Genomic DNA, 26,567 nt, shown 5'->3' with positions numbered 1-26,567 from the left:
ATTTGCAGGGGACCTCCAGGGGACTCTCCCCTCCAACCCCCCCAAGTCCCAAAAAGATTGGGCCAGGGGATCCCATTCCAGGGGCACCCAAAGAAGGTGCCCCTATTCCATCATTATACCCTATGGGCCATTGAAATCAATGGCAACATAGGGCATAATTAGAGGCTACTGGGGGCAGGGGGTTGAGGGAGAGCCCCAAAAACTGCAGGGAACCCGCAGGGGACTCTCCCCTACAAAACCTCCAAGTCCCAAAAAGATTGGGCCAGGGGGTCTTTGTATTTGGGCTCCCCAAAAGGCCCATTGCCAACAATGATGGGGAAAGCCCAATTAGCAACTTCCTCACTGTAATTGTCGTGGGAAAAGTGGCTCTGGGGAGCAGGGGTTTTGAGGAGAGCCCCCCAAACTGCTGTGCAGCTTCAGGGCACTGTCCCACACAAAACCCAGAAGGCCCAAAAAAAATTGGACCAGGGGGTCCAATTCCTGGGGCACCCAAAGCCAAACCTAACTTCACACCAGAGAATCTCTATAGGACCCAAATGCACTACATCCCTCTATCTACTCTATGAACCCTGCAGACCTGGAACCAATATAAACTCATCAAAGATTTCAGGTTTTCACGGCTGGTAACATCATTAGGGTTTGTAGACTCTTTCGGGATCAAGTGCCGTGTTCTACTGGAGAAAGTTTTCGTTTCAGACGTTTCGTTCTCAGCTGCGGAGAACATCCTCAGTGGCGTTGCAGCCAGAGCAGGCGCTCAGACCTTCTTGGCTGCTGTGCATTGAGTGGGGCCAGGGCTGCTGGAGAGCTGCTATTTGTAGGCTGGAGGGGGTGTGATGAAAGGGCAATAGGTTTGTGGTTGTGCCCATTGTTTGGTGGGGCTTCCTGGAAGGGTAGTGATAAGGAAACTGGCTGTTGAATGTGACCATTCAACACAGTACAATGTGAATTGTTGAATGTGACCAATTACCACAGAACAATGGTCACTTTAGGTGGTCAAAAGCCTCCTGGCACTTCGGGGTCCAATGCAGCCGGGCTCCCGGCCACTTGGCTTCCAGCCCCTTCCCTTTGGTCTTTAAGAGCTCGGTCAAGGGCAGGGCAATCTGGGCGAACCCCTCAATGAAGGCCCTGTAGAAATTTGCGAAGCCGTGGAATGATTGGAGCTGTCTACGTGTCCTCGGGGGGGCCCATTCTAACACTGCCTGTACTTTGGCTTGGTCCATTGCCAACCCGTGCTCCGATACCCAGAACCCCAGATAGTCTAACTCCGTTCGGTGAAATTCACATTTAGACAGTTTGGCATACAACTGGTGCTCCAGCAGGGTGCTGAGAACCTCTCTCACCAACTTTACATGTGATTGCTCATCCTGGGAGTAAATAATGATGTCATCCAGGTACACCACCACCCCCTTGTACAAAAATTTTCTCAGCACATCATTTATAAAGTTCATGAACACTCCCGGAGCCCCCTGCAACCCGAAAGGCATGACCAAATATTCAAACTGTCCCATGGGGGTGTTGAAAGCCGTTTTCCACTCATCTCCCTCCTTGATGCACACTCGGAAGTACGCGTCTCTCAAGTCCAGCTTAGTGAAAATTTCCCCCCCTGAAACCGTGTTCAGTAGGTCTCAGATGAGGGGGATGGGGTAGGCGTTGGACATGGAAATCACGTTTATCCCACGAAAATCCTTGCAAAGTCTAAGCGAGCCGTCCTTCTTCTTTCAGAACAGTACTGGGGCGGCGTGGGGGGCCGTTGCCGGTCTAATGAAACCCCGCTCCAGATTTTGATCTAAAAATTTGCGCAGTTCCTTTTTCTCTGCCCACCCCATCTGGTACAGTTTAGCCTTCGGCAAGCTCTCTCCCGGGATCAGTTCTATGGCGCAGTCCATGCTCCGATGGGGGGGGGGTAGTTGGTTGGCCTCGCACTCACTAAACACCCCCATCAGGTCGCAGTAGATGCTCGGGACGGGGTGCGCCTCCTCCACCGAAACACAAGCCCTTTCCTTGGCCACGGGAGCGCAAGGCCCCCACACCAGGTCCCATAGGTGGCCTTTGCACAGGGTGTCTAGGAACCGGATGGTTTGGGCCCTCCACCGGATGCTAGGCTCATGCTTTTCCAACCAACCTACACCCAGGACTACGGGATAGGAGCATGAGGGGGCAATAACAAAGACCTCTTGGTCCCAATGTTCCTCGATCCCCAAGGGGCAGGGCTGGGTTTCTAAAGTGCATGGTTCCCCGCACATTACGGACCCACCCATCTGCTCAAACAGCATCGGGTGCGGTAGCTGCAAGCTCTCAAGCCCCAACGCTTCCACTACCTTGGGGAAAATTAGCTCTCGGTTGCACCCCACTAGGGCCCGGATCTGCAGGAACCTTTTCAGCTTGGGGCTTAGCAACTTCACCGTAACAAAATATAAGCGTCCCGTTACTCTCACCGTCACCGGTGCCTCTTCCCACTCGACCTGCTGGTTGGCACCGTTCAGAGCAGGCCGGTCTTGTTTCCCGCTGGTTCGTCTGCCCAGGCTAGGTCGGCTAGCTCTGCTGACAGCAGCACCTCTTCATCCAGCGGCTCCTCGGCCATCACCGCGCTGCTCTTCGCTGCATCCTTAGGGCGGCTGGTCGCCTTCTTGGGTCCCGAGGTGCCGGGCTTGGGTCCTGCTTGGGGGGCTCGGGCAACTGGGGGTTGTGGACAATTGGAGGCGAGGTGGTTTGGGTCCCCCCACCTGAAGCACCTGCGGGGTCCCACCAGCACCCCCCCTGCGGGCTTCTTCGACTTCCGGCTTTCTGCTTTCACCGGGGTTGCTTTGGGCTGGCCCTTGCACGACTGGTGTTGGCACTGCATCGCCACCCTCTTCAGGTTGGTCTCTACTTCCCCCGCCACCTGGATCCATCCCACCAGGGTGTCCGGGCGGGCTTGAGTGAAGGCCCGGTCCAGGATGCTAGTGTTGAGCCCTCGGGTGAAATGCTCAATCTTCACCAGCTCGCTCCAACCCCGGACCTTGGCCGCATTCGCCCTGAACTCAGCCGTGTACTAGCGAATGGATCGGGCCCCCTGTTGCATGTCATGGAGGGCCGCCAGCGTGCGGGTCTCCTGAAGGGGGTCTTCATACTGGGTCAGCAAGGACTGCAGAAAAGTGTGCACATAGTCCAGATCCGGGCTCATAGCCTCGCACAGCCTCACGTACCACCTCTTAGCCGCCCCCCGCAGCTTCGACCCCAGGTAATCGACTCTGCTAAACTCAACAGGGAAGGAGTTCCCCCAATAATACATGTAGCTGTTCGCCTGGATGGCATCCAGTTCTCGCCCTCTTCCTCGAGGTACCAGTGGAATCGTGGGAGCCGCGCCTCTTGCGGGGGCTGCCGCCTGCACCGGCTGGTTGAGGCAGCCTTGGGTCGTTGGTTGGACCGGTGGTGGTCTTCGGGACCCGGTCACCCCCAGCACTCTCCCCAGTTGGGCTGTTAGGGTCTGCATTTCGTCCTTCAGGCCCCGCATTGCCCCGTCGACCTCCTGGTGCACCATCGAGTGGAACATCTGGTAGTCCTTATTGTGCATGTCTTTCGGTCGTGGCTCGCCTCCGCTGCCCTCGATGAACTCCGCTCCCTCGCTCTCATCTTCCGGCACTTGGATGACGATGATGCTGTCCACCTCCCCCGGCTCGATGGTGCCCAGGTCCGTTGCCTCTTGTTTGGCCATTCGGACCCTCCGCGTGTGTCGGGTCATGATGGCCTGCCGGCATATCGGTGCCGCATCCATTGTGGTGGTTGAGGTACTGCCGAGGGGTGATCACCAGCTGGAACTGGGGAGGGGACGCCATGGTTCTCCTGGAGTCAAGGATGTGCCACGGTGTCTCGGTCTTCCCATCTTCGTTGGGAAACTCCCCGTTGTCCGGAATCTTTTCGGCCATCAGGTTTTAAAGTTGCCGGAACGGTTGAGCTTCGAAGGGGAGTCTTTCAAAATGCCAAGTTGGCAGATTCAATAACGAGTCCTTGTTGATAACAAAGTAGCTAGTTTATTGATATCATGATTACCCAGGATGCTTTTCTCCTGAACCAAAGATTGAGTGCAGGCCTGACCAAAGTTAAGAGCAGACTTGACATAGTGGATTCTTTAATTCCACCCACCCAGGTGGCCATGGTTGTAACCACCCGGTCACAGAAGAAATGCCAATTACAGGGGTGGGGAACAGAAAGGATGGCAGCGGAAACCGAGAAGGAGGGGGAAGAGCGGCCAGGGGGAATTCAGAAACGAGAGGATGGGCTATGGTACAAAGGGGAAAAACTATACATTCCCAAGACCATGAGGTCAGAAGTGTTACAGTTCTGTCACTCCAACAAACTGGCTGGGCACTTTGGGTGCATCAAGACCCTGCATTTGGTTAACAGACAATTTTGGTGGCCATCTATGAAAAAGGATATATCTGAGTTTGTGTCTACATGCCCCATTTGCATAATAGCCAAAAGAAGGGGGGGAAAGCCCCCCGGGCTACTCAAACCGCTGGAGACCGCCTCTAGACCATGGTTGATAGTCTCGATGGATTTCATTATGGAACTACTGCCCTCTCATGGCAAAACAGTAATATTGGTGGTAGTGGACACTTTTTCTAAACAAGCCCATTTTATTCCCTGTGCCCAGCTTCCCACCGCCAAGAAACTGGCTTCCTTATTTTTTAACCATGTAGCCAAACTGCACTCAATCCCAGACAAATTAATTAGCGACCACGGCCCACAATTCATTGCCAATTTCTGGCGGGAGTTTTGCAAGCTAATAGGCATGGAGAAGGGGTTGAGTTCCGCCTACCACCCTCAGACGGACGAACAGACAGAACGGGTGAACAGGTTATTAGAGCAGTATTTGAGGTGCTATATCAATCATCAACAATCAAATTGGGTAGATCTACTCCCCTTCACTGAATACTGCTATAATAATAGCGTGCACAGCTCCACTAAAGCCTCACCATTTCAAACGGTGAGTGGGTATGAGGGAAAACCCCTCCCCTTACTCCTGGGGGGGTCACAAAGAAGGAGCCAAGCCTGTTCGACCAGTGGTGGGGCACACTGACTAAAAGCTGGAAGGAAATACAAGAGAACCTGGAAGCAGCCGAAGAGGCTTACAAAAAACAATATGACAAAAGCCATGTCCCCGCTTGGGATTTCAAAGTAGGGGACTCGGTATTCGTGTCAACTAAGAACCTCCCACTAACCCAACCACCCAAGAAATTGGCATATAAGTACCTGGGTACTTTTAAGATCAAAAGGGTGATAAATAAAGTTACAGGACAGCTGGAGTTACCAAAGATGTTTAGTAAAGTACACCCTGTCTTTCATTGCAGTCTTCTTCTGAAGGACCCTGGTTGTTCCCCTTGGCATCCTCGGCCTGAAGCATCTCAACCTATCCAGATTGGGAGCCAGAGTCACCATGAGATCCAGGAAATCCTGGACTCAAAGATTAAACATGGGAAGCTGTACTATCTAATTAAATGGAAACATTTCTCTCCGAGTGAAAATGAGTGGGTAGCAGAAAAGGATGTGTCAGCCCCTGATCTGATTAAGAAGTTTCTAACTAAGCACCCTCAGAGACCGAGAGGGTCAGCTTAAGGGGGGCAGTATGTCAAGATCGACTGATTCTGACTAAAGACTAGTAGGATCTTGGCCTGTTATATCAGACTTGGTTAAAATCATAATGGATCCACTGCTGCTAATGTTTTACCCTTAGTTACTTCCCTTCCCCCCTTTTCTTATTTTGATTTGCAACTGGTGTGAAGGAAATAGTCGGCACCTTCTCAGGGCCTGAGGTGGGAGAAAGCCTTGCATGTTAATACAAGGACAAACGGCTAGCTATCGCATGAGAAAGTATCTTGTAGTTACGTGTGAATGTTCCCTCTTGGAAAGCCCCCTCCCGTAGGAATGTTTTTGAAGTGTATCTTAAAACCCATGTATCAATGTATTGGTTTCATTCTTAGCAAGCTAGAGGCTTGCGCCGGAGTACCGGTTATCAATAAATGTAGTCTTAGTATCAACTTTGACTCATTCTTGAATCCGTCGACTTGACACTCAGTGCCCTGTTGAAGCACAAGTTATATGCGAAGCGTGAATTTCACAAACATGTGAATTTCACAAAACCGAATTGGATTACCTAGGTTTAGAGTCTCTGCTCAGGGGCTGGCAATGGACCTAGGCAAGATTCAAGCCGTATTAGATTGGGCTCCCCCGAGGACACGTAGACAGCTACAATCTTTCCTTGGATTCGCAAATTTTTATCGTAATTTTATACCCGGGTTCGCACAAATTATGTTGCCCCTGACTGAGATGTTAAAAACGAAGGGGGAGAGTCCAGACGCCAAAAAGCCAGGGGCGTGTCTAAGTTGGACACTAAAATGCCAAGAGGCATTTGACAAACTCAAACGACTCTTTACTAGCGAACCGGTCCTGGGCCACCCCAACGAGTTGAGAACCTTCATTGTGCAATGGGACGCCTCCAATGTAGCCGTCGGAGCCATCCTCATGAAGAAGGATGAGGAAGGGAGGCTAAGACCTTGCGCCTACATTTCCAAGAAATTCTCCCAAGAGCAAAGGAACTGGTCAGTGTGGGACAAGGAAGCTTTTGCTGTAACTTATTGTCAGACATTGTAACTGCTTCAAACCAGTATCTTGTTTAAATGAGTTCTCTTGACCTGACTAACGCCATCTTGTTTGCTATTACTAACCCTGAGCATAAAAGCTGTGCATTTCAAAAGCAGAGAGACAGTTGTAAATCCCATGGGAGGAATTTCTCACTTGGTATCCACAGGCGCCCTAAACCTTTGAAGATGGTATGCTTCAAGGTGACCAGCAGGGAGCCTTCCTGGGAATGAGATAAGGGGAGTATGGGAACAGACAACTGTCTCTCAGAGTGTGAGAATGGTTTTATTGTTATGCTGCTATTGTAGCGGGAGAGCTATACATTACCAATTTCAGTTGGATCAATCACAGAGGCAGCGTGAGGCAAAGTCAGGAAACACAGCTTCTTTATTTAATGTGCACGGGCCCTGTACACGGGCTACAGGCTCTCAGGAGAGACTGAGCACCCAGCATAGAAAACTCACAGCTTTTATAGCACTTTACCAGTAGTGATGCCTTTTATACTAGTGACACATTTCCTCTCACATGACCCCTTTACATCCTTACTATACAGTATACATCTTCACTACACAGTACATCACATGACCCCCCTTAGAACATCACATGGCCCCCCTTAGAACTATACATCAGTCGTATCCATTAGTACGAGTAGGGACTTTCCTGAGACACTCTCCCCTGACTTTCTATATGCCTTGCCCATATTTAGTTAGAGGAACTGAAGCCACTATTGTCATTTGGTGTCACTCGGTGTTACTTGGGGTCACTTCGTGGTTGGGTATATGAACCTGTCTGGTTTTAACCGGTTTCTTCCCATGTACTTCAATTGTAGCATCAAATGAAATAGTATTTAGAATTACTATCATGAGACAGTATTGCATAAAGCATTTAGAGTTACTAACAAGTAGCTCAGGCCATATAGGGACTTCCCGTTAGCTGGGACTTTCCATGGGCCGAGCACGAGCTCTTCACGGGCCTGTTTCCTTTGCAGTAAACACCTGTGGTCTGTGGTTTAGCTATGTATCCTATGTAGCAATCATTTTAGCAATCAGTGTATAGCTTGCTAGGTTAGTTCCTCTTTTCGCTCTGCTGAAGCTCTGCCTCTTAATAAAGCTCTTATGTTTGCCTTATCAAAGCTTGTGTTACTGCTTTCTATATTGATTATATATTATTAAATCATTTATTCTAGGGTTCCGCTATATCTCCCCCCTTTCAGGCAAAACCTGACTTATCATGGTTTTTGCCTGACCCTAAACATACCGCTGTCTGATTGATTTCATCTCTTCATATACTGGGTCTATCTGCTTTGGAGACCAGTATATGGGTCGTTCCCTATGAGCTCCTTTAGAGCCTTCAAGCCTTGGGGCATGCATCTAATACAACCATAAACAATCATACATATTACAAGCTGTACAACAAAAAGACTCAGCCTGATTTCTAACATCACATTATCTAGGCTAACTATAGGCTTTTAACTTGATCAGCTGGTGGCTCCTTTAGGGGTAATTTAGTTTTCTGTGAACCCAGCCATGCCGGTAGGCTAGGGTCCAGAGGTCGGGGTTAATGGAATCTTCAGTTGACCCTCTTCCCAAGTTGCCTGTGAGTCCCACCGTTTCCGGTAAGCAGGACCCAGAGGTTGGTTTTTAAGCAACCAGATCCGAGAGCAAACTGCACCTGAAAAGCCTATCTAGAAAAACTCTGATTAGACTGCATAGCCAAAAACAACCAAAAACAATATAAAGCTCAAAACAAGCCTATTTCCCATTATAACATGTATCATTTCCTTCTAGGGCTGGGTTTTCTTATTCACTTTTCACTAAAGGCCTCTCATAAATAAAAATCTTGGAGAACTTAATCTTTTAAGCCTATCTTACTTCTGCTAAGCATTTCAGTATGAACAAGGCCCTAGGCAATGTGTCAGGCTAAAACTAGCTTGTGACACATTTTGATCCCTCAACTTTCCCAGGGATTATCCTACCTTCTTCTGGGGCTATTTGAATAACTTGATTCATGGACGAACAAATCTTCTGCACAGAGCTACTGCTTCAGCAAAGAAAAGAATTGTTTCAAACACCAGAAATTCAAATAAATCAAAGTCACTTCACAGGATCCCCCCCCCCTTTGTGACTTCACACAAGATTTAGCAAGTGGGACCTTCTCCCAGGCTTTCTTCCGGGCTCTCTTCTTTCTGGAGAGGCTCTTGTAGGCTCACATCCTGTTCTGGGACCAAGCCAGCTGCTTCTTCCGGGCCTTTGGTGTTTTCGTGGTCATCTCTTTCTGGTGCAATCTCAGCTGCAATCCTTAGGTCTGAGACCTCATTCCAAGCTGCAGGACCCCACTTGTAGGGGGCGAGATACCATCCCGTAGCTACTCTCATAGCCCTAGGTGCACTCATCATCTGCCAGTGGGGGTCGAGCACTTCTCTTCGGCCTCTTCCTCTCCCTCTCCCCCAAACCTGGGGAGGGGCGGCTGGGTGCTTATTGGGGCAGGGATTCACGTAGTGGCCAATTTCATGGCACCAGGCACACTCGTCGCGTAACAGGGGTGGTCGCCTGCTCCTTGGTGGACCCTGGGGTCGGGGCCCCACTCCTTCTTGCCCACCTCGACGGGCCTCCTTCCCCGTTGCGAGGTTTTCCTGGGCATCTTGGAATTCCAGGGCATCGTTCAGCTTCTTGAACATCATAAACCGGTCCCTCCCCTTGATCTCAAGGTTGTAAGTACCTTCATGATTGCTGAAGGTCCATACAGTGGGCTTCTTCTTGGACCCGTTCTTGGCTGGAGCCTTTGCCTTCTTAGATTGTTCCCTATGAGTGGCTTTCTGGGGACCATCTTCTTCTGGTTTTTGGCTTCCATCAGGGCAGGCGTCAACCTGGGGTTCTTGCATGGCTCCCGGTGGAGGGACTGGTAACATTCTCTCTGCCATTCTTCGGGCCGTTGGTGCCTTAGAAAAAGGTAAAAAGGTGAAAGCCTGTCCACATAAGTTTCTTCGCAGTTTGCCTCACTTAGGCGAGCTCTCGCTTCCCAACCTCTTATTTTGCTGGGTGAACAATGCCCCAACTCAACTTTCTGCTGCTTTTCTTCACTTTAGTGGAGCCAAACTTGGTAGCTGCAAAAGTAGTGGCGGTGAAGGTTGGACTAAAAGACTGGTCAGAAGATGGAGGTGGGGGGCTGAACAAGAAGATATTCTGACTTCTAGTAGGGACAAACGCCTGGGCCTCAGGGCTGAGCCGGCTCCTGCTCTTATTCTGCATCTCTGCTATGCTGCAACCCTTACTGTCCTTCAGGTACACTGCCTCGACTGGCCCTTCTTCCCCAAGTTGGTAGGAAACTTCAAATGGGTCAATCCAAACGTTCAATTCTGCAGGGATACTGGCCTGCACATCCTCTACAGTCAGTCCACTTCTCCTGGCCTCCAGTTCCACTATAGGATCCACTATCTCTCCCAGGTGAACACAGCGATAGCCTGACCCCTGCAGAGGATTCTCTGGGTGCCAGTGGCCTTCATATTTCTTCTGTAGCAGCTGTTCTAGCTCTTCCCCAAACTGGTCAACCCGTCTTCGGGGGAGCTTGTTATACAGGTGGAAGGTGATGAAACTCAGAGCAGCCTTGATTTCAAGATGCATACTTCCCTCTCAATCAAACATGCTCAAATCACTCCTCTTATGAGCTCGGTCATGGCTTGGAAGTTGGGAAAGGGCATCAAATGGCTGAGGGGGTTTCCACATGGCTGATGGGGAGTTCTCCTGAGAAGGTAAGCTGACCAGAGGCAGGGGACTTGCTTCTGGAGAACTTCTCTCTGGGGAGCCTATAGATCTGGAATTCTTCAGTTCTTAATCAATAAAGGGGGCAAGGGTGAAGCCAAAGTGGCAAAAGGGAGACTGGGAGCTTTGCGTTGGGCTTAAAAATCAGCTCCCTGCAAGGGGCAGCAGAAACACTGCCCTATGTCCTAATATTTAATTCCCGGGGGGGGGGAACCTTAACTAATCTTTGCCTTGTCCTGAGACTGAGATGCTTATTCAAGAACAGGGTATCTTGTAACCATACATCACTCAAAATTACACATTAACAGAATTCAAACCACAATGGGACATGATCAGTTCTTCTAGGTACTCTTCATACACGGTATCATCATTGCAGTTACAGCACAAGCCAACCCACAGCTCTTCTGCCTTAATGAAATAGCATCTTTGGGTTGGTTTCCAGGAATCTCTCCCGGGGAAAACACATACATTTCTCACTTCTGTTTTCTAGCTAGCTCAAGCGTAACCACACTTGCACTTCCTGTTTCTCTGAGCGAGGCCAAGGTTGCGCCACATTGTAGATATATTTCACATCTTTCAAACCAGCAAGACAATGCAAGCTGCTTTAAGCAATCTGAAACGTGGCTCTGATTTTAACTCTTTGTCAATTGGAAGGCCTCCAAAGAGGGTCGACCAGGGACGGCCTGGTGGTCCCAGTGCCCACCAGTGCCTACTGTCTTTGTCAGATCCTCAGTGGCGGCCCAAGCCGGGGAGGCAGTTTAACCTCTAATCTTCCAGGGGTAGCACTTTGACCTTTAATCTTCCAAGCAAGTAGGGGGCCCTCCCCTGTTTTCCTCAGGAAGCACCATCGTGCGTGTCCCAAGCCTCCAGTTGGCCCCCTAATTTGACCTCTCAGCAACCAAGCAGTCGTCTCCCCCTGTTCCCCTTTCCACAAGCAAATACTGTGCCTGTGCCTCTGGTGCCTTGGAGTGCGCCAGCAGAGGGCCAGCGCACCCAGGGTGTGAACCCAGGGACCAACCAACTTCTGAAACCTCTGCCTGGGGTTCCAATAGGGCCGATCTTCTAACTGGAAGTCTGGGGAGGGATTCATGCTGTTATATCGCTAAGGTATCTTTCAATTACCGTTTTTGCATCAAAGGGGTCCCACCCTCGATCCAAAGCGTCAATCCACCAGGCAAGTTCTGGGAGGGGGTTGGACGAGGGGTTGGGTGGACTGTCTTTGTCAAAGCAGTGTTGGCAATTTCGTACGTGAAACGCTTCCAGAGCTAATGGGTCCTGGGCAATCAAACGGGCCCAGTCTTCTGCTCTGCATGTAGTCTCGGGGCGGGCGGTTCACTTTGTGACCTCCCAGGCGTGAATACAATCTCCTGCTTTTTGCCTGAGTTGGGACCGTGCCCACCAGGGGTCCCAACTACTTCTGGGTGTCTTGGTGTTACGCTTAATCAGCCAGGCCGTAGTGGTCTGACAGGTCCCAGTCCACAGCTGGATTCTGTAGTGCGGGCACAAAGTATGCTGCCAGCAGCGGATTAAGGTGCCAGGAGCATCAATCCAGGGACTAACCAGCCTCCCGAAACCTTCCAAAAGGCTTCCAGGACTCTCGGTCATTTAGACTAAACCTGGAGGCACAAATTATAAACCGCTCTTTCACTAAAACCTATGTCAGGATGGCAATCATAAAATCAGGGGCGTCCCCCAGACTGTAATTCTCTTATGGTTAACCAGACAGACAAAACAGTTTTGAACACGTTAAAACACAAAATTTCCCTAAACATTAAACACAAAATTTTCCTAATGGAAGAAGAGGCGGCCTCTCCCTGGCGGGTGACTCAGCCGTTTTATTTTTCTTCTTCACTTATTGTCCCTAAATTTTCCCTTTTTCTTCTCCTCAAACTTCCCAGAGGCGGCGCTCCCTCCAGAGGCGGCCATTTATCCTGAAGACCCCTTCCTCTGGGTACCCATTTAGACAAGCAGTCACGGTTGGAAAACTGCAGTCAGAAGGGACACCGCCCTTCCCTGTTTCACAGGTCCTCGGGTGCTGCTGCGTGGTGATCATGCACGTCTTCCTCCGAAACTTAGCCGGGCAATCTCATATGGAGGGTTTCATCACAAATCTCAAACTATTTCATGTAGAGGAAATCTATCACGTTGAGCACAAGGGCCTACACTGGCCGCTACTTTATGCCCAAGGTGTAAAGCTGGTTCCTGTTGCCTTTTCCTCTGGTCCGATTAGGCCTGGTCGATGCCAGCTGATGACGGGGTAGACAGAGGACGGTCAGCCCAATGGGGGGCCGGTGGTGCCACTACCGTTGCTCTAGTCTTACCAGCCACCAGCCTTAGTTGGCCGGGCTAATGGGCAGGGGCCAAAAGGGCCCCGGTTCCGGGTTTCGGCACCAAATTATGCAGCGGGAGAGCTATACGTTACCAATTTCAGTTGGATCAATCACAGAGGCAGTGTGAGGCAAAGTCAGGAAACACAGCTTCTTTATTTAACGTGCATGGGCCCTGTACATGGGCTACAGGCTCTCAGGAGAGACTGAGCACCCAGCATAGAAAACTCACAGCTTTTATAGCACTTTACCAGTAGTGATGCCTTTTATACTAGTGACACATTTCCTCTCACATGACCCCTTTACATCCTTACTATACAGTATACATCTTCACTACACAGTACATCACATGACCCCCCTTAGAACTATACATCAGTCGTATCCATTAGTACGAGTAGGGACTTTCTTGAGACACTCTCCCCTGACTTTCTATATGCCTTGCCCATATTTAGTTAGAGGAACTGAAGCCACTATTGTCATTTGGTGTCACTCGGTATTACTTGGGGTCACTTCGTGGTTGGGTATATGAACCTGTCTGGTTTTAACCGGTTTCTTCCCATGTACTTCAATTGTAGCATCAAATGAAATAGTATTTAGAATTACTATCATGAGACAGTATTGCATAAAGCATTTAGAGTTACTAACAAGTAGCTCAGGCCATATAGGGACTTCCCATTAGCTGGGACTTTCCATGGGCCGAGCACGAGCTCTTCACGGGCCTGTTTCCTTTGCAGTAAACACCTGTGGTCTGTGGTTTAGCTATGTATCCTATGTAGCAATCATTTTAGCAATCAGTGTATAGCTTGCTAGGTTAGTTCCTCTTTTCGCTCTGCTGAAGCTCTGCCTCTTAATAAAGCTCTTATGTTTGCCTTATCAAAGCTTGCGTTACTGCTTTCTATATTGATTATATATTATTAAATCATTTATTCTGGGGTTCCGCTATACTATCGTCTACAAAAACCCAAGGGTAACCTTGGAATGTATCAAACTCAATCTGCTTCTACCCCAGACCACTAGTTCTCAAATAAATGGATTAATTTTGAAATAAAATGATTCATTCTTATTTGAAGTTCCAAGTCTGACATTTATGCTCTAAAAACTTGGAGGTCCTGGATGGAAGGAGCTAAGGTCCCTTTTGAAATTTGGACTGATCACAAAAATTTGGAAGCGCTCACTGGGAGGCGGAAGTTGAGCGAAGAACAGATTAGATGGGCGGGCTTCTTTTCAAAATTTGACTTTGTGTTGCGACACATTCCTGGAACCAAAAACTTTTTGGCGGATGCCCTTCCCCGCCTACTGCAGCACAATAGTCAAAAGGAGGAAGTAATAGATTCCCTGATTTCCCCCTCTCAAGTGGCCGCCGGAGTGACCACCCAGTCTCAATCAAAACGCGACCAGAACAAATGGGGGGGAGAGCGCATGGCCATAGAGACTGAAACAGAAGGAGAAGACAGGCCAGGGGAAGTACAGAAGAAAGAGAATGGATTGTGGTATAAAGGCGAAAAACTGTATGTCCCCAAGAGCTTGAGAGTGGAGGTATGTAAAAACTCTCCATTTAATAAGCAGACAGTTCTGGTGGCCATCTCTGAAAAAGGACGTGTCAGAGTTTGTTGCTATGTGCCCCATTTGTTTGATGGCAAAGAGAAGGGGTGGAAAGCCCCCTGGGTTGCTAAAACCGCTGGAAACGGCCAGCCGCCCGTGGTCAGTAGTGTCAATGGATTTTATAGTAGAACTACCACCCTCACAGGGAAAAACAGTGATTTTGGTGGTAGTGGACACTTTTTCCAAGCAGGCACATTTAATTCCTGCGCGCAAGTGCCAACTGCTAAAAGACTGGCCTATCTATTTTTCCATCATATTGTAAAACTCCACTCATTCCCCAATTAGATAATCAGTGACAGGGGGCCTCAGTTCGTTGCCAACTTCTGGTGGGAGTTTTGCAAACTAGCTGGCATGGAGCAGGGTTTGAGTTCTGCCTACCATCTCCAAACAGGTGGGCAGGCAGAACGTGTGAACGCCTTGTTGGAGCAATATCTACGTTGTTATGTGAACCACCAACAATCGAATTGGGTGGATTTGCTACTGTTCGCCGAGTATGGCTACAACAACAGTGTACACAGTTCAACAAAAGCTTCCCCATTTCAGATTGTCAATGGGTATGAAGGGAAGCCTGTTCCACTACTGCCGGGAGGGGAGCAAACCCGTGACCCCATTTTGTTCAAACAATGGTGGGGAAAACTGGGGAGTGATTGGAAAGGAATTCAGGAAAACTTGGAAATTGCCAAGGAGGCGTACAAGAAGCAATATGATAAGTCCCATGTGCCAGTTTGGGATTTCAAAGTGAGGGATTCTGTATTTGTGTCTACCAAAAACCTCCCGCTAAACCAGCCCTCCAGGAAATTGGCTTACAGATTTTTGGGCCCATTCAAGATTAAACGGGTAATAAACAAAGTAACTATAGAACTGGAATTACCCAAACTGTTTAGTAAAGTGCATCCTGTCTTTCATTGCAGTCTTTTGCAAAGAGACCCCGGTGCCTCTTCTTGGCACCCTCGATTGCCAGCTCCGCACCCTATCCAGATTGGGAATCAGAGTCATCATGAGGTGCAGGAGATATTAGATTCGAAGCTGAGACACGGGACATTATTTTATCTGATCAAGTGGAAACATTTTCCCTCCAGTGAAAATGAATGGGTAGCCAAAAAAGATGTATTGGCTCCATATCCTCATAAGCCCCAGGGTTGAGTTTAGGGGGGGCAGTATGTCAAGCATGATTAACTGCTATTGGTAATTGATTGTTTTATGATTCTGTGTAGACCCTGATCTGTGAATTGTCATGAAGAAACCAGAATGGTCAAGTTGTTATTCTTTCTTTCTTTTCTTTCCCATCTTGCTTTATGGCTGTTAATTAAGAGTAGTAAAAAGGGAACCAAGTAATCAGTACCTTCCCATATATCCTCCTAAGGGAGGATGAGCCATCTGGGCAAAGCAAGGACGAATTTCTGATAATGCCCTGGGAACGAGGACAGTTGGATAGTTTATGTGTGAATGCTACCCCGCAACCCCCTCCTTTGGAATTCTTTTGAAGTAAGCCTTAAAATTACTGTATCAATGTATTAGTTTCATTCTTCTCAAGAAATGGCTTCTGCCAAAGTATCAGTCTATCAATAAACATAGTCTTTGTAGCAACTTTGACTCGTCATTGAACCTGCATGCTTGACAATTTGCCCTAAAGACCTGGCAATCCTGGCTGGAGGGGATGGGAGTGCCATTTGAGATTTGGACAGACCATAAAAATTAAGAGGCATTGACGGGGCACCGAAAATTGACCGAAAAACAGATCCGGTGGGCGGGGTTCTTTGCTGAATTCGACTTCACCTTAAAGCATATTCCCAGGGTGACTTTTTAGCCGACGCTCTGTCCTGACTTCCCCAACACGAGAGTCAGAGGGAGGAGGTGGTGGACTCCATTATCCCCCCTAGCACAGTAGCCGGAGCTGTGACCACTCGGTCGGGAAAGAAAAGGTAGGCGGCAGAGCCATGGGGGGGCCATAAACTGATTGAAGAGACAGAACGGGAGGGGGATCAAAGACCTGAAGGGTTAATCAAAGGAGCAGGAGGCTTTTGGTATCATGATGGGAAACTGTATGTCCCAAAAGCCCTTAGACAAGAGGTCTTGCAACATTGGATCGTTTGGTCTTGCTTTCTATACATACTGTATAGAATATAGAACTGTTACTAACCATGAAGTATGCCCTGGCACATCAAGGTAGCAGCCCCCACCTTTTCTCTTTCACTTTGACTAACAAATGCAGGAATGTCCTCTTTTGAAGATAAAACCTCCTGGGACCAATTCCCAGGCCCTGCCTGTCAGACTCTGGAAAATTACTGTAATGAAATGCTTAGACTAACTGAATGTAATGAAATGCTTAGCTCAACTGACTCCATTTTCTAGCCTATGTTACTAACCATGAGAGGAGACCTTGCATATCAAAGTAGGAGCATAGTATTTACTAACACTGGCGTGAATTCCTGTCCCGGGAACTAACAAAGCCAATTCCCTCTTTGAAGATAAAATGCCTCCAGGGATGGCATCATGGCCATGCCTGTGAGTTCAAGGACTGCAGAGAGATAAGCAAAAAGTCGCTGTGTGAAAAGTAACACTTCATGTTAAGAATGCTTGGGAACCTAGTTTTGTTTAGAAAGCCTTTGATGTACAATTATTTAAAGTAACTCCTCACCAGGAAAAATGTATCAGTTCCAATCTTGCCATGCTCAGAAACTATGAACTATCAAATAAAGCCTGAAACTTTGTATCTAATGGAGTCTGGTTGATTTGAGGTTCCATCATCTGACACTGCCAAGCCTGGAGCCCAGGAAGCGCTGGCCACATTAGAGATAAGGAATTCAACGTGTGAATTTCACACGTGAATGTAGAATTGTTTAGGAATCCTTTGATTGTTGACCATTTTAAAATGTGCCATTTTAAAATGTGTAGTTTACTGATAGAGAGTATCAGTCTCAATACCTCACTCTTCTGAGCAACATGGATTATCAATAAACCATACTTTGTTTCAAATCCAAGGACTGGTTGTTTTGAAATCGAATGCTTGACATTCATTTACATTCCAAGATAATAATTTGTAATCCATTGTGTTTTCTTCTTTAAGCTGTGTTGCCAAATTCTTTATGTTCTTCCAAAAATCTTCTCAGTTCTTGTACACTTGTAATTGTAATCCTTCTGCCTTGGAGTTCAAAACTCAAACCTTCAGGTAGAATCCATCTGTACCTTATATCATTGTCCCATAACTTTCCTGTTAATTTTTTATAGACTTTTCTATCAGTCAGTACTTTCCTTGGCAGCTCTCTCATAATCCTCACTAGGTTGCCTTCCACTACGAAGTTCTTTTCAAAGCTTTTAGCTATAATTCTTCCTACCATATCCTGTGTCACAAATTTTACTACCACATCTCTTGGTAATTTATTTTTCTTAGCATAGAGAGAATTGACTCTATACACATAGTCATATTGGTATTTTGATGTTTCTAAGTCATCTTCCAAAAAATCCACAATAATTTTTATTATATAATCCTTCAGATCTTGTTCATTCTCAGGTACTCCTCTCAGACGTACCATGTTTTCCATCAGCTTACAGTCCTGCAATACAGCTTTCTCTTGCACACTTTTTAAGGTGGAATCATATTCTTTTACTTTTTTCTCCACATCATCCACTTTTTTTGATGTTACCAGTTTCATTTTTAAGATCTTCAATTTTTTTTCTCTAAAACTACTGTACTAGCTTCAATGTCCTTTTTAATTTCATTCTTGAGTTCCTTCATTCCTTTCATCAGCCTTGCTTCCATAGCCTCTAACTGCTCCTGAATCTTTTCATTGACATGGCCTTTGTACATATTGGCTTGTGATCTGACATTAAAAAATACTCAAAAACTTGGTCTCAGCAAATTGAAAACTATATATCAGGTTTAAAAGAGCAAGACTTGCTCTTTCCAATGAGCCTAAAATCACTGCTCCTGGGGCACCCCAAGCAGAGATATTAATATTTCAATTTTATAAAAAATCCAAAATGGCAGTCGTGACTTTTCTTACCCCTTTTTTTAAAAAAAATTTCCTTTTCAGGCCTTTATAGTTGCTTTCAACAATACTGTCCAGTAGTGTTAACTTTATAATATCCAAATATGCCAATTCCACCAATTTTCAAAGTCCCAAACACTTTAAAATAATATTTTATTTTACCCTTCCTTTAATGGCTGCCAATGTTTTTCTATGTTTTTTCAGTCCTAGAGTAGGCTGGCTGACTTGTAATTTGACCTTCTTCCAATGGTTACTTCCTGCTTTACTTGCCTCCAAATCCTGTTCTCACTGATATTCAAATCACATGATGATACAAAACATCACTTCCTGTGGAATTATACTGACCAGCAATGCTGAGACAATGGGGGTGTTTTTCAGAAACCACAAGTATTCAAAACATTCTTGTTTTTTTCACTTTTAAGCTCTGTTCTTTAATTTTAAATAGTCCCAAATTCACCCCTCCTCCTCTTCTTTATATAAGCATAATACAGTCTATTTGCCACCTTCTAGTTATTTTTGTAAATCCTTATTTTAGTCCTGGAGTGAAAGATAAAAATCAATACCACCCTGAGCCACTTGTGGGAAGGGCGGGATACAAATAATGAATAAATAAATAAATAAATAAATAAATAAATAAATAAATAAATAAATAAATACATAAAAATACCTTCAGCAGCAGCTATCCAAGTGGACACCGTCCTAGTTATAATCCAGATGTTAATTGTAGTATAGAGGTGCTGGATCCTGGTGAGTTTAAGTCAATTTAATGACTCTGGAGACCCTCTGAGGACGATGTAATGCACTCATCGCTGGAGATCCTTCAAAGCTTCAAAGGATCCCCCTCCGGAGCTTCCTTTCCGCCAAGTTTCCCAAGCGTGTCTTGGACTATTTTCTAGATGAAAAGGGTAAGTAGTAGGCATTGAATTGCCTTCTCTACCCCCACACAGAGGTTCCAGCTGCCCCCCTTATGAGAAGCAGTTTAGCTCTCCATTTTCCAGCCCCCGGAAGTCCGGAAATTTTTGATTCACTGTTCTGGATTATCATTTTTAAAAGCAAGCTTAATGTTTAATTTTTATATGGTTGGGAAATGATTTTTAACTTTGTGCCTATGTAATAACTCTCCACTGTAGATGAAAAAAGGTGCAAATCTGATGAAGCACATTTAGGCTCTAAGCGAATGAGACCAGACCAGCAAACGCTAGGGGGGGGCTATGAAACACAAATGAACCCTGCAAGGTGTGTTTATATATATATATATATATTCATTCAATCTTTTTCTCCTAAAGATGTCACAAACCACTTCCGTCCGGTTTCCGGCGGGGCGGGGTGGTGTTGCTCGGAGTTTGCTCTTCGAGATGACCCCGAATTTCTCAATACTTTTTGGGGGACTAAGGTCCGCACAGCCTCTGGTAGAGGAGGCATAGTGTGTAGAAAGGGCAAGGGAAGCAAAGGGAAGTGTTTACCCTCTTACCTTTACCCTGGGATTGAGGACGTCGTCAGGCGAATCAGCCCCAGCCACCGGATCACTGAGGTGATTGGCGGTGGGCGTTGGAGGAGAGGACTGAGCGGTGTTGTTTTTCTCTATCATGTTTACTTTCTCCTCTGGTTTGGTTCTCTTCTTTTGTTCCTGAGTGCTTGGAGTGATCGCGCAAGTTTTCTTTTTGTTCTGGCGAGGCTTGCCTGAGCGGCGCCTTTTTTCAACTGGCTACAGAGAATACCTAAGTGTTGCGGCTGCGGAGAGTACTAAAGACTTTCTTTTTTTCTTTTTTTTTTTCTTCGGAGGTTGGATTCCTGGCCGGCTCATTGCGGAGAGAGCTGGCAGCTCCTCCTTGTTTGTTTATCCTCCTGTGTCTGCGCCTAGGCTGGAGGTTTTGTTTATATTTTTTTTTGTATGGTCTACGGAGGAGGAGACTACTCTCTTGGAGGCTGAGAGAAGGAGAGCTGGTGAAGTAATCTGATTGGAGGGAAGGCGAATTGAAGACCGGTCGGGTGCTGGTGTGTAAGGAGTTAAGGTGTAGGATTAAAACAGTCGCTGTGTGTTGACGTAAGGAGGACGAAGAGGCGGTGAAGAACAGGGTCGGAAGACAGAAGAAGGAAGAGAAGAAGAAGAGAAGAAGATAGGAAGAAAAGAAGCTTATTGCAAGTTTGGGTAAGGCTGACTCTGACCGGCCTGAGTGGTGCACGGGACAGTAACATTCAGAACTAAGTGAGGTTCTAACTTGGCTGGCTGGGTAAACTGGAAGGCTGAGTGAGAACTTAAATTAAATTAAATGATACTGGACTGGTATTAAGGAACTGCGGGTTGCTGACTACTGGCTGCTGTTGGCTGTTGTTGGTTGCAGCCAATCCCTGGATGGTGGGAGCTCATTGGGATAAACTCCTTCCTTTCTTTGTTTGTATGCTTTGCTGCTCTTGCTATTAATTTCTGTTTATTACTGTTTTTGACTGTTATATAAAATTACCTACTATCTAAGGGTTGATAGTAGCTTATGAATGAGAATTTAAGAACTGAAGAACGTAGGAAACAGCTTGATTTAAATTCAGTGGAAATTAAGACCCTTAAAAAGTTTCAAAATAATGTCACGATCTGGTAAATCCAAATTCTCCTCTGGGCAACCTAAAGCTGTAGGAGCATCGGTCTCACAAGACTCCTTCAAAGATATCCAACAGAACTTCTTAGATGCCTTAAATCAAATGAAAGATTCACTGGTCAAACAGATGGAAGGATTATCGAATAAAATAGGAAACCTTGATGAGAAAATTGGAGAGACAAAGAAAGATATATCTGAAGTGGTTAAAATAACTACATCTATAGAAGACAAGCTTAAAATAACTGAAAATAAGTTAGAGGAATTAGAATTAAAACAGTTGAAATATGACTCTAAAATGGCTCAATTAGAGATGGTTCAGGCGGATTATGTGTTGAGATTTTTAAACATACCGGAGGAAAAGAATGAAAATCTAATTAAATTATTGGGGAAAGCTCTGGCGGACATCTTGGAAATGGGAAGAGGTGAGGTGGAGAGAGAGATCGATGCTGTATATAGAGTAAATACTATGTATGCTAAAAAGAATGGTCTAAACAGGGAGGTCCATGTGAAATTTCTCCGTAAAATTATTAAAGAAAGGGTATGGAGAGAAGCTAGAGAGCAGCAGTTAATGATTAGAGGGACAAAGATAAAAATCATGAAAGAGATCCCGTGGTCAGTAAGGATTAGAAGGAAAGAATACATAAAACTGGCTTTAATGTTACAAGAGAAAGGAATCATGTATAGGTGGTTAGTTCCGGAAGGTATGCTGTTTACTTTCGCAAATAATAGATTTAAGATTGATTCAACGCATAAACTGGATGAATTTATCAAAAATTATACTAGTAACTGGCAAAAAAAGTCAAAAGGGAAAAATTCAAGGGATCTAGACGATCAATTAGAACAAAAGGACACAACAAAATTGGCGGATTTACTGCTCTTAGATGAATGAGAAGAGGGAGAGGTTCCCCAAGCAGAAGAATTGTTACAAAGGGAGATGAGGTTGCAGAAAAAGAAGAGAATCCAATAGAAAGCTCCAGATTGAAACATGGCAAGTAATTTAAAAATTATATCTTTAAATGTTAATGGCTTAAATTCTCCGCAAAAAAGAAAGAGAGTCTTTTTACAACTTAAAAAATTAAACGCAGACATCATCTGCCTACAAGAAACACATGTTAGGAAAAAAGATGAATTTCTTTTATATAATAAGAGGCTGGGGAAGGCAGTCATAACTTCTGAGGTCGACAAGAAAAAGAGAGGATTGGTGACATATATCAGAGATCTGCAAGCAGAGTTAATTTTTGAGAGTAAGGATGCTAGATTGCAAGGAATTGAAATAATAAAAGAGTCTAAAAAATTTCTTCTTGTGAATGTTTATGCTCCTAATGATAAACAGGGTCTTTTTTACAGAAATTTATATCGTAAAGTGGCTGAATCTGAGTATGATAACTTTTGCATTATTGGTGATTTTAATGCGGTTTACGATCCAGATTTAGATAGGAGCCCTAGAACTGATAACAAGAAACGTAGGGGGCTGGGTAGTAACACTCTCCCAGAAAGTTTCTGCAGAATGGTGGAAGAATTTACTTTAGTTGATGTTTGGCGCACATTTAATTTGAATAGAAGAGATTATACCTTTTTTTCAAATAGACATTGTTCTTGGTCAAGGATAGACATGGTTTGGATCTCAACAGGCCTAATTAAAATAGTCGATGAAGTTGAGATTTTGCCCTCTACAATAGCTGATCACTCTCCTATTATGTTATTGAGGAGGACAGCCAGGAGGAAAACAGGCTGGAGAATGAACCCAAGCTTGATGAAAGATAAAAAATTTGTCCACTATATAGGAGAAGAGTTGAATTTTTTTTTAAAACAAACATTCATAAGGATACTTCCTACTCAACGATTTGGGAAGCGAGTAAAGCCTTTTTCAGGGGACTAGTTATTAGCTATAGTGCACATAAAAGACATAAAATAAAACACTTACGAATTGGACGGATTTAGTCAAAATAAAAGAAAAACAATTAAAGATAAATCCGTCACTGCAAGAACTTAAGACTGAAATTAGAACTTCAACATAAGATTCATTTAATTTTACTAGAAGAGATGGAAAGAAAGATAACCTATTCTAGATCACAATTTTTTGAGAACGCAAATAAACCAGGTAAATGGCTTGCTTATAGAGTCAGGAAGGAAAGAGAAAGAAAAGTGATAAAAGTATTGAAAGATGAAAATGGAAAACATAGATCGGTTTTGGAAGAAATGAAAAATATAGCTTGAGACTATTATCAGAATTTGTATAGTGAGACTCAGAAAAATAAGGCAAAACAACAAGAATATTTAGCAGATAAAGTAGAGATAAAATTAACGGAAGATCAGAAGAGCTCTTTAAATGGCCCGATAACGACCTGCGAAATAGAAGAAGTATGGAGTAAATTAAAAAGAAATAAGGCTGCAGGCCCAGATGGTATTCCTCCAGAATATTATTTAACTTTTAAAGAAAACCTTATAAATGTCTTTAAAAACTTAACGGAGGAGGTGTGGTCTTTGGCTAAAATACCAGAATCCTGGAGGTACAGCAATGTTGCTCTGATCCCCAAACCCGAAAAAGAAACGGACAATATTAAGAACTATCGCCAAATATCTTTACTCAATGTGGATTACAAATTATTCACAGCGATATTAGCTAATAGATTAAAAAAGATCCTGAGGGTAGTCATTCATCCTGACCAAACTGGGTTTATACCAAAAAGATATATGACAACAAATATTCGGATGCTTCTAAATGTTTTGGAGTATTTTGAGTTTAATAGGGATAAACAATTAGCGCTTTTATTTCTTGATGCAGAAAAAGCGTTTGACAATTTGGACTGGAATTTTATGTTGGAACTTTTAAAGAAAATGAATTTTGGAGATATATTCATAAACAACATTCGAGCAATCTATGATAAACAATTTGCTAAGATAATAGTGAATGGAGATCTTACTGAAGAAATAATTCTCACTAAGGGTACAAGGCAAGGCTGCCCTTTATCTCCGCTATTATTTATTCTATCTTTGGAAGTTTTAAATGAGGTAATAAGGAAAGACAGTAAAGTGAAGGGTTTAAAGGTTAAAGGAGAAGAGTATAAATTATTAGCTTATGCTGATGATATGGCTCTTATCCTCCAAAATCCTTTGGACTCGGTAGAGGTGGTTCTAAAACATCTAAGCGACTATGGTGAAATTGTGGGGTTAAAAATAAATAAAAATAAATCTAAAATTCTGACTAAAAACATGACTTCACAAGCAGAGGATGTTCTTGAGAGGAAAACAGGATTTAAAAGAGATAGAAAAGTGAGATATTTAGGTATAGTAGTCTCTGATAAATGTAGTACAATATATCAGGACAATTATACACCTTTATTAAAACAAATAGAACTACTATTCAAAAAAATGGAGTAATATGAAGCTCTCATTTATGGGCAGAGCTGCATTACTTAAAATGAATATACTGCCTAAAGTTTTATTTTTATTTCAAATGGTGAATTTCGCAGTCGTGAAGCCGTTTTTTATTAAACTAAACCAGCTGACAAGAACTTTTATATGGCAGGGAAAGAAACCCAGGGTAAGATGAAAGATCCTAACAGACAAAAAAGAAAATGGAGGTCTGGGCCTTCCTAATTATGAGAATTATTATCTAGCATGCTCATCTGCATGGTTAAAAGAATGGATTATACTGGAAGACAACCGTTTACTGGCCTTAGAAGGATATGATTTACAGGCCGGGTGGCATTCAAACTTATGGTATACTGAAAAACCACAAAATTATTTTAAAAACCATCTAATACGTAAATCTCTCCAACAAGTTTGGATCAAAATTAAGAGAAAAATGTATTATAAAACACCTAGATGGCTTTCCCCTGTAGAAGCATCAACTTTACCTCAATTATGGTCTTTCAGAAGAGTGATCAGGTATGCAGATTTATTGGATGAAAATAACAAAATTAGAAAGAAGGAGGATTTGGAAGCGAGGGGAATTACAATGGACTGGTGGGTGATGACATAAGTGTTATCAAAATACAATAAAGATAGAGTATCTGGCTTCACTAAAGAAAATTTTGATTTTGACTTAATTATAGCCACAAGACAGGAAAAAGTTATTAAGAAGGTTTATAATTATATAATGCAAATTGAGCTCGAGGAGGAAGTGGTGAAAGAAACTATGTTAAAATGGTCCAAAAATCTGAAAAGAAATATAACGCTGGAACACTGGGAATTACTGCGGAAAAATAATTATAAGATTATAAAGCCTGTTAATTTTAGAGAGAATTTTTTTAAGTTATTCCACAGATGGTACATTACTCCGGTGCAGTTAAATAAGATCAGGCAGTCTATATCCCCCAAATGTTGGAAATGCGATAGGATGATAGGATCCTTCTATCATTTATGGTGGACGTGCCATATAGCAAAGAGATACTGGATAATAATTCACTCAATCTTAAAAGAAATACATGGTAAATTTTGTTTTTAAGCCAGAAACTATGTTACTTTCGTTAGTTAGAGGGATTGTTCCCCGTGAAGATGAAAATATCACTGTATACATTCTGACCGTGGCAAGAATTTTATATGCTAAAGTTTGGAGATTAAAAGTAGTCCCACAAAAGGAAGAGGTAATTCAGAAAATCCTTCAGGTAGCGGAAATGGATATCTTAGCTAATATGGTTAAAGGAACACCGAAAAGTGAAGCAAAACAAAAATGGGAGAAAGTATATAATTGGTTGGATAAAAAATGAACTTTATTGTGATTTACAGTCTTGATTACATTGATTTAGGCAAATGATGGGCCTTAATATTTCGGTAGCGGGTATTAAACCACAATTCACCTCTTCATGTAAGCAATTGAGTGGTATAGGACGATCTTAATCCTTTGTTTTACTTTGTGTATCGAAATCTTTTCTCTGTAAATATATATATGTTATAGGATTGGAATATAAATAAAACCATTAAAAAAAAAGATGTCACAAACCAGAGATTTCCTTAGAGCACAAGGAGCTCCACCCCATTGAGGTCTGGACGCGGCCACAAAGTCTTATCACAGCAAGCCAAGCTGCAGACTTCCATGAAAGGATCATCCACCCTGCCCCCACCAAAAGAATGTGGTAAAGTGCAAAGGAAACACACACCCCAAACAGACTGTGCTTTTGAACCAACCTCTAAGAAACAGAAAATTGACAATTCTAATGTGGATGCATCTTTTAGGGACACGTGTGAGTGCATGCAAATGCTGCTTTTAAAGGCAACCTTATGGGTTTCTGGAAAAGTTCTGGAAATATTTTACAAACTGATTCAGTGTGTAAAAGCAGAAAAAGGGGTGCAAGCAGGGTTAGAGGTTGTCAGCCCCGCATTAATATCACTACAGATGCCCCTTTCAGCGAGATATGTGAGCGTGTGTTGAAATTGCTTAGCATTACAGCAGTTGCTGTGCAAGCACTTAATAGCCAAGCCATAAGCTTTCATTCTTCGGAGATAGTTGGCTGTTTGCTTCAACGTTTGCTTGGGTGGATTAAAATTAGTTGGGGCAGACAGGGAGAGAAACAGCAGGAGTCTATTTGTTTTAATATAAGAAAGAGGGGTGTAATATTGTATAAAGTTGGCTAAAAATCAAAGGCACCGAGGGTGAGCATTATGGTAAAAGGTGGGAATGGGGGAGGCCAGCATCAGGTTGGGGTACAATAAACATATTACAAACTAACGCACAAGCAA

General features: G+C 44.4%; 1 protein-coding gene and 1 pseudogene across 1 annotated transcript; one reads left to right on the top strand and one right to left on the bottom strand.

The window, feature by feature from the left end:
• Window positions 1-9,644: 9,644 nt before the first annotated feature.
• On the bottom strand, window positions 9,645-10,238 carry LOC132583359 (protein Tob2-like). Its single transcript, XM_060255017.1, has one exon. It carries the CDS (start codon window positions 10,236-10,238, stop codon window positions 9,645-9,647), a length of 594 nt encoding a protein of 197 aa, XP_060111000.1.
• A 107-nt stretch (window positions 10,239-10,345) lies between these two features.
• Window positions 10,346-26,567, top strand: part of LOC132583358 (vomeronasal type-2 receptor 26-like) — a 43,713-nt pseudogene continuing 27,491 nt past the window's right edge.

The sequence above is a fragment of the Heteronotia binoei genome, chromosome 15 (genome assembly GCF_032191835.1).
Source record: "Heteronotia binoei isolate CCM8104 ecotype False Entrance Well chromosome 15, APGP_CSIRO_Hbin_v1, whole genome shotgun sequence".
Taxonomy (NCBI): domain Eukaryota; kingdom Metazoa; phylum Chordata; class Lepidosauria; order Squamata; family Gekkonidae; genus Heteronotia; species Heteronotia binoei.
The sequence above is the reverse complement of the archived record's forward strand: the minus strand, read 5'-3'. Positions and strand labels throughout refer to the sequence as shown.

Bases quoted from the DNA above. Each gene is read 5' to 3' on its own strand.
- LOC132583359 (XM_060255017.1), bottom strand. From the start codon at position 10,238: ATGCATCTTGAAATCAAGGCTGCTCTGAGTTTCATCACCTTCCACCTG.